This window comes from Pezoporus occidentalis, unplaced genomic scaffold, assembly GCF_034315485.1.
Source record: "Pezoporus occidentalis ecotype Australia unplaced genomic scaffold, CSIRO_AGI_Poc_V1 ctg19, whole genome shotgun sequence".
In the NCBI taxonomy this organism is placed as follows: domain Eukaryota; kingdom Metazoa; phylum Chordata; class Aves; order Psittaciformes; family Psittacidae; genus Pezoporus; species Pezoporus occidentalis.
The window spans coordinates 13,301,983-13,315,921 of NW_026913748.1; the positions used below are offsets into that span (position 1 = coordinate 13,301,983).

The window sequence follows — 13,939 nt, forward strand, 5'->3', positions numbered from 1 at the left end:
TTTTATGAGCACTTTGTGTCAGAAGCAAAATAATACAATTCAAGAATTTTGTGAAAAAGGATGGGGGTTTCCATGCAGTTCCCAGACAGTTCTTTATTTTTGGAGAACCCTCTAGCAGCCATACTAGGGGACCTCAATCTTGTTTCTAGCCCTAGCATGGAACAAATACTTCATAGGAGCTAAAAGGGAGAAAGGAGGAGGAAAAGGATAAGTAAAAGGAAAAAGGGAGAAGGAAATTGATTTTTTTTTTCCTTGTGAATTAAGTAAGTTATTTCCAACAGTTACACCCAGCTGAGATGCACTTTTGGAGGCTGCATCTGCCACCCCATCTGTAGTGTTGACTGTAAAGTCACAAGTTCTCCAGGCCCAGCCCATGAAGTCCCATAGCTGGCAGCAACAATGCTGATCCTGTAGATACCCACCCAAGTGACTATGTATGTGTACTCTGAGTCTGGTTAGCATCTAAAGATAAAGGTAATTATATCCCGGTTTTTCATACTGGAGCTGGTCATCTGCTTAAAGTTAATTTCAAATGCCTAGCTAATGGCCTGATGTGACTGGGGCTTTAAGTCAGTCTCTTTTCTGACTACTGGATATCTGGTATTAGAAAAGGATAGTGCTAGAAAAGTTTCCAAGAATCACTCATCTATTTAAAGTTGAGCACGTGCATGTGTTCAACAGGGTGGATATCTTCAAGCTGAGGATTACACTGCCTGTCAAACACGCCTTCTCAATTTTTCCAAGCCTGAATACACTAAAAACCTTCCTGATTGCAGCAGGCCTGTCAAGCATTTCTTTTTTTCTCTAGTTTACAGAGAGTACTTTGTTCTGTGTAAATTTTATACCATATAGGTCATTTGCTTGAGTCATACAGAGAAAAGTTAAGAAACCTCCCCACTGTACACACACACACACGCACACATTCCCTGGACATGGGGAGTTAATCTGACACAATGACATCTCTGCACTTTACTTCATTAAAATCTAAATTTAGATCTTTTCATAGAGTTGATATACAGTTTATTCTTCTTACTACAAACCCCAAGACTTTGGAAAAAAAAAAGCTGCAATTTCCAAGAATGCAAGTTTCCATTAAATACAAGAGCCAAAACTGTCAACCTCTACCTGTGTTAAAAAGAATGAACTTTGATTTCACTGTTTCGTTTCTGCCATTAGTCATAATTTCTCCTATACCCATCCCATGTACAAATACTCATACAGCCCGTTTCACCAGCTGAAAATTATAAGGGGGCTGACTGTGCCCAGTGAGAGTCGTGAACCATAAAAAGGAATACTTCTTTCTTTTCTTGCAGAAACAGGTAATTAAGTTTGTCAAAAGCAGCAAAGGCCGTGAGATTCTGGCTTTGGTCCTCCAAACTCTTACTCACACGCTTCGCTTTCTGCATGCAAACTGCCTCAGCCAGATTCGAGATAAAATAAAGTTACAAAGGCACAACTCCGGGATTAGCAGAGGAAGCGAGGAGCGTGCCCTGCTGCAGCCGGGGGGTTGGCTTTGCTTGCCTGGACGGAGCCAGCTCCCGAACGGAAATGCTCAAACCCACTAAATCAGCACCTCACTCCTCTGCTACATCTGCTGGACTCAGCCCGAGATGCCCCATCGCCTCATCTGCCGCAGGTCGGGCGCACAGAAAGGAAGAAAAAGCGTGCGTACCGCCTACGCCCCGCACGGCTCACACCCAACCACGCGGGGTGGCCCTCCCCGCCGCCCCCCGGCTCCTCTCCGCTCCGCTCCGCCCCGCTCCGCCCCTCCCGGTCTGCCCTGCCCCGCCGCTCTGCGGTACGCGACGGCCGGGCGGGGGGCTGGTGACAGGGAGGGGGCCGATTGAGCTCCGTGGGCCCGACTGAACTCCGCACCGGGGTGGGGGCTCCCAGCGAAGCGGCAGGGGTTCAAGCAGCCCCTGTCCTCCCCTCCCGTCCGGCGGTGGGACGGGCCAACCGGAGGGGAGCCGCGCTTTCCGTAGGTTTGTTCTGTCACCCTTCTGGGAACATAAGTTTGGGAATAAAGGGGAGGGTTTTCCCACCTTATCCCGGAAAAGGACGGAGAGCTGCGAAGGGAAAGTGCTGTCGCCTGCTCCATGGAGTCCCGTTCCCTGCCTCCCTCTGTGCCTGCTCAGCTCCTGCTTGTGATGCTTTTGGGGGACAGGACAGGGGCTTTCGGCAGGGCTGCGCTGTGAGGCCGTGGCCATCAGAAATGAGTCTTCACGATCTCCACAGACTAGCTTTGGTTTAAACCAGGGAAGTCTGATTCTTCAGGTCCTGAAGGATGCGAGTAACTTAGAGTTCTGTGTTGAAGTACTCACCTGGGCACTGCTGACTCCTGGAGAAACAACCTGAGAAACTGACCTGTTGCACGTCGTGTTACTTTATGCCAAGTTTGCAAGACTGTTCTGCAGCCTCCCTTCCTGCAAGGAGTGTCAAAAGAGCATAGTTTGTTTCTGCGACGAGCAATTGCCAATTACTCATATAAAAATGATGATCTGAAAGAGGTTGTGCACTGTAGAATAAGTAGTCATGCAGTGACGTTCAATGTTGTGGCATCTCATCAGGGCTTCTTCCTGTAGTGCGCAAATCTAACCAGGTTCTCTCTTTTTTCAGGGTAGAGTGAGCCCTACGGAGACACAGTAGAGGGGCCACCCCCCATTTCGCATCTAGCTGAGTGGACTATGGTGGCAGGAAGATGTTGGCTCGGAAGAGTATCATCCCTGAAGAGTATGTGTTGGCACGGATTGCTGCCGAGAACCTGCGCAAGCCACGCATCCGAGACCGGCCTCGCAAAGCCCGCTTCATTGCCAAGAATGGGGCATGCAACCTGGCACACAAGAACATCCGCGAGCAGGGGCGATTCCTGCAAGACATTTTCACCACCTTGGTGGACCTGAAGTGGCGTCATACACTGGTCATCTTCACAATGTCCTTCCTGTGCAGCTGGCTGCTCTTTGCCATGATGTGGTGGCTGGTGGCTTTTGCCCATGGTGACATGGACCCAAGCACAGAAAGCACTGCAAACAGCACAAAGTGGACACCATGTGTGACATGTGTGAGGTAAAATATGGTCGGTGGGATGAAGAAAGGGGGTGGAACAGGGCTGCCTGCTGTCCTAATGATGCTAAAATGCATCTTTTGGTTTACATGAACCATTGTGTTTGGTTGAGACAGTTGAAAAGTGCAGTGTTTTCCTCCAGATTACATAAATTCAGCAAGCCTTCTGGGCTTGGAAAATACTGTACTCTAGATTTCTTTGATTCCTTACAGGATCTGAAAGAAAGGGAGACCTGCTGCTTTTCATGTGTCTCCACACTCTGGGGGTAACATACCTTGCCTGTCGAGATAAGAGCCTGCTACAAGAGTGGGTATGTGTTGTATGTATTGTAACCTTGTCTACGGCAGTGGGAGCATCCCCAGCGTGGTGCAAGCCACTTGCCATGCCATTGAAAGGTGGCCACCTCAGGAACAGTGTCTGAGAAACAGGGTATGAACCATGGGTGTCAGGCAGGGCTAGCAAGAAAAGCACTGCTTAAGGCAAAACTAGTCTTTCAAGATGACTCTCATGAGACATAAAAATGTGGTGCTTCAAAATACCTTGATGAAGCCATAGGCCAGTAGTTTGACAGAGGAACAGTTTCCACAGTGTGCATGATGTGACAGACAGTGAAAGCTTAAGGGAGTAGCAGACTGAATGTCACCTGTTAAAGTGTTTTATTCCCCTTCCCCAAAGCCATGACAATTTTCAAGGCACTGATAAACTGACACATCTGCACACAGAAGAGAGTGTAATCGGAAGGTGGGGTAAGCAGTAAGATTGCTTTGTCATCTCATCAGTAAAATCTATATTTATAGCACTAAGTTTTTCAGCAGAAAAATCCTGATTTGGTACCTCCGGACTGCCCCAGATCAGCTACCTTTACACATTAAGTGCTGTGAGGGACTGGGGGGTCTACAGGGTCTGCTGAGATATTAGAGTATCCACTTCCCTTTTCTCTTTCCTCCTGCACATAGTTTTAAGGCACCTCTCCAAGTTTGAATGGATATCGTATCTGGCTCATGAGGGAACAGAGGTTTCATTCTTCTTTGATTTTGACATTTTTTGCTAAACTGGGATTTTCCAAAACAAAGGAAGTAGGGATTTTTCCAAGCTAACTTTCATTAGGCTGGGATGGAGGGGGTGCTGTTTTATTTCTTTTCCAATTACTGGTGGCAATGGAATGAGACTTCATCACCCAGCTTGCGCCCACTGGGGTGTTACCCCTGGCATTTCTGGGATTTGTGGAAATCATCCAACCTGCATTATCAAGTAGCTACACCCCACCAGCTCTTCAGAGTAAGGCGGGAGGATATCCCTCTGCTTGCTTGGTGGCCCCCTCAGCTTGGCCACCTCGTGGGACTCCCCACAGCTCTCCTGGGCCACCCTGCAGAGCCTGAGCTGGTTGCCTGGGCTTTGTGCCACTAGGAAATGGGGGACCATGGCTACAGATCTGAGACGTTCACCCTCCCCATAGCTGTGGCAGCCGTGTGCTGGGAGGTGGGAAAAAAAAAGAGCAGATGAGTCCATGTAACTTTCTGGTTTAGCCCATGATGAAAGAAAACACATCACTCCCTCATGCAAATACTTGGGGTGGTTCAGGTAACATCTGCTCAAGTACCCATGCCCAAGCCATGGAAAATCTTTTCCTTTCATAACGAAATACTTCATCTTGTTAAATCTGGCTACCTCTTTAGACAAAGCAATAGAATAGCAACATGATTATTAACATTTTGAAGAATGGTGTGTTGTTGGATGTAAACTATATTTCATATTGCAATAATATGTGTGCCAAAATACAGGCAAATATTTTTTAACATACTTCCCTGAGATTTAAGCGCATGGATATTTCAGGAGAGCTTTCTTGGGTAGGTGCCATTACAGACTTACAGGAAACCTGCCTTTGGAAATTTTAACTAGTGCCTAGACCATGCACAGCACTTTAATTTTTCAAAGAACTGGAGAAATGCCTAAGTCTCACATCTCTTTGCCACACAAAGCAAACATTCTACAAAGAGGAAACATTTTACACAGGTCTAAAGAGAAAGACCTGGCTATAGCATGGTTTGGGGTTTCTGGCTCCCTCTTCATGTGTTGAAAATGCTGTATAAACTTGCTGTTTACACTGCTTACACTGTAAAAAGATGGATTCTCTCTTTTTTTTTAAGAAGCAGTATTGTTTAGGGAAATCAGAATATTTACTCCACAAAGCTTTAAGTTGAATTAAGCTGAATTAAGTTTAAACCAGAATCTCCATTCTCCATGTAACTAAACATTCATAAACATAAGAAGTCCTTCCATGGATTCTATTAATTAACTCCTTCATTCCTGATTTCTTCAGTGTGAAATGCAAAAATAAACCCCTCAATACAAGGGAATCTCTAAAACTACAAGAAATCAAAAAGGGAAAAAAAGAAAGACAAAGATCTTTCAAAGATATCTGTACTGGATTTCTGAGACATGGACTTTCTCATTCTACTGAAAATTATCCCTAATATTGCCTAAGCTATTTTAATGTCTATTTGTGACATCAGGCTCAATGAAAATATGGTTAGGAACAAAGAGAAAAAAATATTTGAAAGCAGATTAATTTAAAAGTAAATGAAACCAAATGAATAGTTTAGATCCATATTCCTGGGGAAGACATATTTTCCATAGGTAAAACTGTGCTGAGCATGGCAGTGCTTCAAATGTTGGTGTATAGCACTGTGTAAAAAGGATGACTATGACACTAGTTCATATGAGACCCAATGTGCTGCGCCTCTCCTCAATAAACCCCAAGGTACTGATTTTAGACCAAGAGATTCTTCTGAAGGATGTATCTGATTATAAAGGAAACTAAAGGCCCTGGTATATACAGCATATAGGCCATTGTGGACTACTATAAATAATGTATTGTGGAAAACTTGTGGACAGCATCCTCTCATGTCCAGCACTACAGCGTGTTAGGGACATTTAAGTTAAACCGCTTCTAACTTCTACAACCCACTTCTGTACTGAAATTTTCCAGCTAGTCTTGCCACAGCAGTGAGATGAACCCAAACCCTGGGTCACAGCATTGTCCTCCTGCCAGGATGTGCAGAAGGGACCACAGAAGCCACTAATCAGCAGCCAGATCTTAAGGGCTCAGTCGCAGTGCGAGCAAGGGTTTGGGAGGTGTCATGAATCTGGGAGTGTCCCAGGTAGTATGAGTGAAATGCTGCAGTTTTCCCTGTTTCCTTTCCCTGCACAGGCTGGTGGAAGAATTCCACTGTGCTGGCCAATTGCTCACTCAAAAACACCACTCTCCACCAAGAGCTTCATGGTTTGGGAAGGTGGAAAGTTCAGGTGTTACTGCACTGTTGACTAACACAGTGGTCACCATGTGTTCCTGAACGGAGGATCTAGTGATCTTCTCAAGATCACCTAGCTTGCAGATTGTGTTTTAGGAGCTCAGGCTCTGAGGTCTTCCTTGTCACCATCAGAATCTGCACTGATCATACAAAAACAGAGTCACTGAGCATGCAATGCTTTTTCTGGTGTTAACGGAAGGCATAAATGTACCAGAACTTTACAAAGAGATCCTTAATTTCTAGAAAGTATATGGTAATAGCTTCTTGGTTTGTATTCAATATCCTTAGCATTAACTTTTTCTTCTTCTCCAGGTCTTTCACCTCCGCTTTCCTTTTCTCCATTGAAGTTCAGGTGACCATTGGTTTTGGGGGCAGAATGATGACAGAGGAATGTCCCTTGGCCATCACAGTCTTGATCCTGCAGAACATTGTAGGTCTGATCATCAATGCTGTCATGCTGGGCTGCATATTCATGAAAACCGCACAAGCTCACAGGCGGGCTGAGACCTTGATTTTCAGCCGGCAGGCAGTCATTGCAGTTCGAAATGGCAAACTTTGCTTCATGTTTCGAGTGGGAGACCTGAGGAAAAGCATGATCATTAGTGCCTCAGTGAGAATCCAGGTTGTGAGGAAGACTACGACCCCTGAAGGAGAAGTCATACCCATTCACCAAGTAGATATCCCTGTGGATAACCCCATTGAAAGCAATAATATATTCCTCGTGGCTCCCTTAATCATTTGTCACATTATAGACAAGCGGAGTCCTCTTTACGATATCTCTGCTGCTGACCTGGCACTCCAGGACCTGGAGCTCATCGTGATACTTGAGGGAGTCGTAGAAACAACTGGCATTACAACGCAGGCAAGAACCTCCTACATAGCAGAGGAGATCCTGTGGGGTCACCGCTTTGTGCCCATTGTCACTGAAGAGGAAGGCGTGTACTCAGTCGACTACTCCAAGTTTGGCAACACTGTCAAAGTGGCAGCACCACGCTGCAGCGCTCGAGAGCTCGATGAGAAGCCATCCATTCTCATCCAGACACTGCAGAAGAGCGAGCTGTCCCACCAAAACTCCCTGCGGAAACGCAACTCCATGAGGAGGAACAACTCCATTCGAAGGAGCAATTCCATGCGGAGAACCAATGCCTCCCTCATCGTGCCCAAAGTGCAGTTTATCACACCCGAGGGGAGCCAGAGTGCCTCAGAAACGTGATACACAGCTTTGTGAGAGGTTGGTGGGCTTTGGAAGGAGGAGGCACCTTTGGTGTTTTGTTTAAATTTCCTCTTACTTCGGAAAATGAGACCACAGTGCAGAAAAGAACTGTGCAAGAAATATTTATTCTGTTATTTACTGAAAGCACCACCTAATGGCATTAGGAAACACTTTAGCACTTAGTGTATGAATTAATAAAAAATGGCACATACACTAAAGAAAACACTGTTCACTCATGTAATACAATGTGTATTTATACTTGGTTTAATGGCATGCTAATTTTTTTAATTGCATTCTTTCTGTCAAGGGTCTCTTTCTTATCTTCTGCTGACTGTCAGAAAATATGCTTTTTTTCCTGTGTAAGTGGGTTACCCTCCTGCAGGCAGAAGTGAGTGCTTTTTCAAAACAGCTGCATACAACAGCTCCCACAGATTTTATGTGGGTTTCTTGGATATTGATTTTTTGGGGGTGAATTCCTTGTTCTCTTGAAAGGAGTAGCTAAATTCTTCTATGATTTCACTGAAGAAGAGACAGTATCTTATATTCAGTTTTCCAGAACTTTTTTCTTTCCATTGGTTTATTGCAAAGGCATTTTGAGAGCAAATTCAGGTCAGCTGAAGTGACCTGACCATCCCACAGGAAAACGGGTGCCACTCCAGGCAACACTGGCATTAAAAACAGTGGAACGGCATGGCCTCTTGTAGGGCACTGCTCTTCTCAGGGTGAGATGCTCCAGTGCAGGACAGCATGCATCTGTAATGTAGCTCTGGCCCAATCTGAGAAACTCAAGTTCTCCCAGCTGCCAGCTGAGCATCCATTGCACTGAAATTATGCATGTTGGAAAAAGCACACACCTCTTAAACATCCTCTTCATATCAGCGAAAGACCAAATCCTGTCCTGTTTTCTCTTACAGATTCATACACTGCAAACAAGTGTACTTCCTTCACTTACAGCATTTTTTGTAGGACTAAATCTGCTTCAGCAGGTTACTTTTGGCCAGTGAGAATTCATGAATGAGAATTCATGAAAGAATGAGAGGGAACCATGCCAATCATAATTAAGATAGCATTTTCAAAACTGTCTGAATAATTTTCAGGGAGACTTGGGTGCTACTGCTGAATTACTGGTTTTCAGCAGCATTTCACCTGTGATTTTATATAATATGACATCAAGAATTTGTGGTAAGCCGCTTTAGAGACTTCACAAAAAATACCATTACAAGGTTTTTTGCAAGAATAAATAAATGCATGACAACCAGTTGTATCTAATTTGACAGCATGCTATTTTCCTCTGGGAATAAGAAGTATAATTATCACAAACTCCTGTTCAAATTGCTTACAAAAGTTGTCTTATTATGTCTGTGGCTAAGGAGAAGTACTACCCTTGCGCTGAATCTCTGAGCCATTAAACCACTTACATTCTTTTGTAATTTTAAATGTTTGCTTATTCTTATCAGGTAAAATAGTCAAAAGCAATGCTGGATTCTCATTCTCTTTGGAAGTCAGTTCATCAGCACCTGTATGGATGGTCTGCAGGCTTTGTGCAGTGTTGGCTGGTGGCACAGAGGGGCACTGCTCTGTAGCATAGGCTCCCTACATTTACAGCAGGTGCTTTCCAGAACATAAACACCGACAAAATACTTCATCTGAAGCAGTAGCGGAAACTGAAGTTTCTGCTAAAAGCATTCATTCCCTGGCCTGCCCATTACTGTTCTGGGAGGATGGATGGTGAACATCTGGAGATACTAATGTGTCCATTGTGTGTTCAAACAATGAACATCTGTAGCCTCCAAGAAAAGTCAGAGCAAAGTATACACAGTTTGTCTCTGGCCTCTATTTCCAGCATTGTGAATTTCTTTGAGGCTGTTTGATATATGGTTAAGTCAGATGCTGTACAAAAGCACATTTTCTACAAAATAAAAAAATGACAATAATGATTTCTTCCATCTGTGATTTTTCCCTACTTCTTACCTCTTTATTCTCCATTCATTCTTCTATACTCTTAATCCTTCTTGTATCCCAGCCTTTCCCCCAGTCCTTTGGAGTGATAATTTTGTATTACCTCAACAGTCTCTCAGGACTTCAGCTGACAACCATTTTCTCCTTAAGTACACTCCTTCTTCCAATTTTTATTTTGCCTTCATCTCTCTCGCTGCTTTACACCTGATGTACTCTCTTTCCTGTAAGACTGTTACAGGGATATTGGTATCTTAAGGTAACACTAACACCTCAGTCTTATGCAAGGATGCCAAACAGTTATACAAGGCAGACCCTTGTGTCATAAATGTTGTGTTCATACAGCTGTCCTCCTGTTCCTTGCAGAAAATCCCTTAGTGCAAAACCCCTTTCTTGAACAAGTCTTGCAGACTTGGAAGAGGCTGGTGGCAGAAGCAGTCAGGATAAACTGCCTGGCCAGCCATGGAGGGCAGAGGGGAGATTTTGGGACTGGGGGCCACATGCCAACTGAAGAACAGGTTTCAGGCCCAGTTTTGCAGCACCATGCCTGCTGAGAGGGCATGAGCTGGCAGCACCATGGTTCAATATGTTTAATTGCTTTATACTCCCTGATAACTTTATCAGATGAAAGGGGCTTTATTATAAGTCTAAGTTTTCTATGTTTAAAGTACTCAGCCAAGTTCAGAATGACAGTTGATATTTCTACCAAATACTGGTGACAGTCCATGCAAGCATTTAACTTTCTGTCCTTCTCATTGATAACTTAGAAAATTAGAAGTAATAATGTATAAGCATTATCTGACTGACATCCCTTCATGCTTACTTGTGTCCCTACTATTCCCATCCTCCTGTAACATAATGTAATTGGAACTGCGTTTATTCAATATCACTTATTCTGTGTATTTCATATACTTTTTGTATTTGAACAGCCTACCAGGCAGTTGTCACTCTAGAGCAGAACTATTCCCCAAGGGTAGGAAAGTGATTATGAAGTCCTTCCAGGATAGGAGTGATATGTGGCACTGTACTTTATTTTTTCTTTCTATGTTCCTTTCTTAACTTAAAGAACTGCTCTATTTTAAACAGAAAAATGGCAGTGAGGCCCTTTGTCCTTTCTTTAGACACCCAGAAGATTCAGTTACCATAGTGGGGACACAGAGACCAAACACAGGCAGTGCTTACAGGGAATATAAAGCTTAATGCTCCAGGGTCAAAGCCAACATCTGAGTAATAGGATTTGGAGGAAACTTTCCCTGTTGGCAGGTTATTCTGTAGCTGTCACCTTCAGGATTTCTAGTGCTCTCATTTGGAGCACCTGGTCTGAGGCAGGGACAGAGGCAGGGGCCCTGATCAGCATAGGCGGATCAGAACTCTGCTTGAGGGCTGGCAGACTGCAAACACAAGAGTTCTTCCCTTCCTGCCACCCAGAATGATGCCATGAAACCCTGCAGTGAAGCCAGCCACTGGAGACCCCCCAGCTGCAGCCAAGTCTTGCTATGATGTGCAACATCAATGAGTCATTGAGTGCTGCCCAGAGCCCAAAAACTCTGGTTCCAGGGAGGAACTCTCAGTGCTCATGGCATGGAGGACAGCACTGCTGAACCAGACAGGGGTCAATGTGGGGTTTGGGGATGCCTGCTGGAGTGGGTAACTTGGCTGAGCAGGGCTGTTGGAGTGGTCTGCACAGCAGGAAAGGCAGCAGAGTTACCCTTCAAGCCAAGACTGGACGAGCGCTAACTGCCCGTGCACACAGCTCCATCCTGCTCTGTGTACCAAACCACACTAAAGCCTGCTGCAAGCCACACTTTGAGCCTTTCCAGAACACTTAGCATGATTGTGGCCTTGTAAAACAATCCCCCTCCTGAATAATGCTTCATGGGCACATGTTGCACCACAGCAGTTTGCCCTTGCAAATACAACTCCCTGATTCCATCCACAGAAAGGTTAACCCAAGATTTCTGGGATACTCAAGACATCATACAGTAAGACAGTCAGAAGTATATTCAGACTTAATTAACACCTCATGTATGCAATGAGCCTTTACCCTAACACCATGTCTTACTGTAGTCCACTGGGTCATTTCAGAGGCATAGGGCTCAACTTACCTCACAGCCATCTCGAATATATTTCACAAAATCATGCATCTTTATCTATATTGCAAAAAGCTCAGGCTTTTCCATCTGGAAGGTGACATGCACACACCGCTCTGGCTGACTGAAAAAAAGTACAGCTAATTCTGCATCTCTTTTCCTTCACAAACTAGAGATCAAGGACACTTTGTGAAACCAGTTTCCAAGCTCTCCAGTGATTATTATTAGCAAATGTTTGTTGCTGCAAGCTGAGAATGTAGTTAGTCCAAGGCCAGAAAAGAACTTTGACTGGAGAAAAAAAAAAAACATTAGATATTATATGATGAAAGGAACAAAGCTTTCATTATTTTTGACAAATTGTGTTCTTGGCAGAGCCTGGTATTTTCAAAACACTGGTGAGGGTTTGGAAGGCACTATCAAACAATAAATCATATCTTGTTGGACTCTGATTCTGTGCTGTGCTGCTATTAGCAACAGGGGTTTGTAGCTGCAGCATGGCATCCTGCAAGTGTGCGGCAGCCTGGCCTCTGGATGCTTGCAGTCAGAGAACGTGATACTGGGGGTTCACGGTGGTGCCTGCTCCAGAAGCTGTGGTCACCAGACTCTACATGGGGTGATGCTGGGTTGGGGCTAGAGGCAGCAAGGACCCTGGTGTTTGTGCCCTGAGCTGGTGGCCTGCCCCAGGAGAAGACTTGGAAGCACTGTGGCTCCTCACATGCTTTGAATAGCATCCTTTGCAGGAAGGTATTGGATGGATGGCAGTGAAATTCAGTATGATGGAGCAAATTTCCACTTATCTAAATCTCCTACTCCTGGTTGTTTGCATAGTCAAGTGAGAGTTAACTTTTCCTCCCCCAAATGCTTTCATTAAAATATATTTTCCATGTATGTGTGTTTACATCACATCTAGACTAATCTAACTTGATAGGCAACAATTTCTAATACCCCTAGCATATTAATAATGCTTCCCGGCCCTATCTTTCTGAATTGTTTCTACTTCCCCTGAAGAATTCTTTGAAAAAAACTTAAAGATTTCTCATGTGATAACTGGACAGCAAAGATAAAATATGTTCCCACATTCCCTTATTGGACAGTGTAGAGAGATTTAGCCTGCAGAGATGAGATCAGTGCTGTCCAAGAGAAATAGCCACTGGGACTGAGGCACTCAAAGACAGGACATATCACAAAGTGGCTTGGATTTAAAGAAAGATTTAAAATTACTAAGTATTTTTAAATAAATATTGAGTAGGTTTCTGGCTGAGGACTCTTAGACCACTGATGAGTTACCAATTAACAGTGAAAGGAATATGTTAGACATCCATCAAGACATGCTGCAGTGTAAAAGAGATAAAAAAACATGCATTCAAGGAAAACATTCTCCATACTTTAGTTATGGCTACCAATAATTTTAACATTTTAACACTTAGGTTGTAAAAAAATCAAAGAGGCAAACAAAAATGTGATGGATTCTCTATATGCCTTTAAAAAAGTTTTAACACACTTTTTTTTCCACTCAAAAAAAGAGTTGTTCCAACTGAAGACATTACTTCTACCCACAAACATGCTGTAGTTTTCTGGAGGATATATGTTAGCATCAACACACTTTTCTGGGCTCAGTGCAGGAGTAACTGTGCATGATATCATGGCATATGTTGCTCAGGGGGTCAGACAGGATAATCTAGTGATCCCTCCTGCACTTTGAATTTATGAATAGGGAGGGTTAAAGATATTTCATCAAGAGAAAGGCTTTCTCTGATTCAAAAGTCTTAAATTAAGTTCCCACTGAGGAAATAAATCAACACTGGGGGGGTTGGGGGGAGGAGAAAAAAACCCATCAGGCATCACCAAACTGATTTATTTTAACAAATAAATTTCAATGCTAATTATGGATCCATCAAGCAGTACTGACAAATGTTCTTGGGGATAATTTGTAAAAATTAGGGTACCTTATCATTGCAGGAGTTTACTTTGTTTCCTACTGTTGTTAAATTTTGGCTTAGTAGTAAGGATAAGAAAGCCAATTTCTGTGTGGGCCAAAGTGAAATTGTATTTCTTGGTTTTATGGTCTGAGGTCTACTGCAAAGGTCATTAAATTGAGTAATGGCAACTGGAGTGACTGCAAAGGGCTGTCGCAGTTTGGGGCTCAGTGTCTTCCTCACCCAGGGAACATCACTGCTCTCCGCAGGCACTACTTTTGTAACCACAATAGCCATGAAAATTAATTGCATCCTTCCATGGCCCAGACTCGTTATCCTTCAGGGTGTATTTTTTGAAGTTAGGTCTTTGATTCAGGGTGATCCGGGTTGCT

The 13,939-nt window shown here is 43.9% G+C and overlaps 1 protein-coding gene across 4 annotated transcripts; it reads left to right on the forward strand.

Annotated features, from left to right (window-relative positions):
* Nucleotides 1-1,886: 1,886 nt before the first annotated feature.
* KCNJ8 (potassium inwardly rectifying channel subfamily J member 8) lies at nucleotides 1,887-7,894 on the forward strand. 4 transcript variants are annotated; one of them, XM_062616870.1, is made up of 3 exons: nucleotides 1,887-1,991; nucleotides 2,628-3,063; nucleotides 6,685-7,894. In XM_062616870.1, exons 2-3 carry the CDS (start codon nucleotides 2,699-2,701, stop codon nucleotides 7,583-7,585), a joined length of 1,266 nt encoding a protein of 421 aa, XP_062472854.1. In that variant the 5' UTR covers nucleotides 1,887-1,991; nucleotides 2,628-2,698; the 3' UTR covers nucleotides 7,586-7,894. The 4 variants fall into 4 exon arrangements, with proteins under 4 accessions (XP_062472854.1, XP_062472855.1, XP_062472853.1 ...); XM_062616871.1 differs by having other exon boundaries at nucleotides 1,904-1,982; nucleotides 2,617-3,063; XM_062616869.1 differs by lacking the exon at nucleotides 1,887-1,991 and adding an exon at nucleotides 2,018-2,378.
* The last annotated feature ends 6,045 nt before the right edge of the window (nucleotides 7,895-13,939 follow it).

Coding starts and splice junctions, on each gene's coding strand:
- KCNJ8 (XM_062616870.1), top strand. CDS start 2,699: ATGTTGGCTCGGAAGAGTATCATCCCTGAAGAGTATGTGTTGGCACGG. Junction 3,064..6,684: donor CCATGTGTGACATGTGTGAG/GTAAAATATGGT, acceptor CTTCTTCTCCAG/GTCTTTCACCTCCGCTTTCC.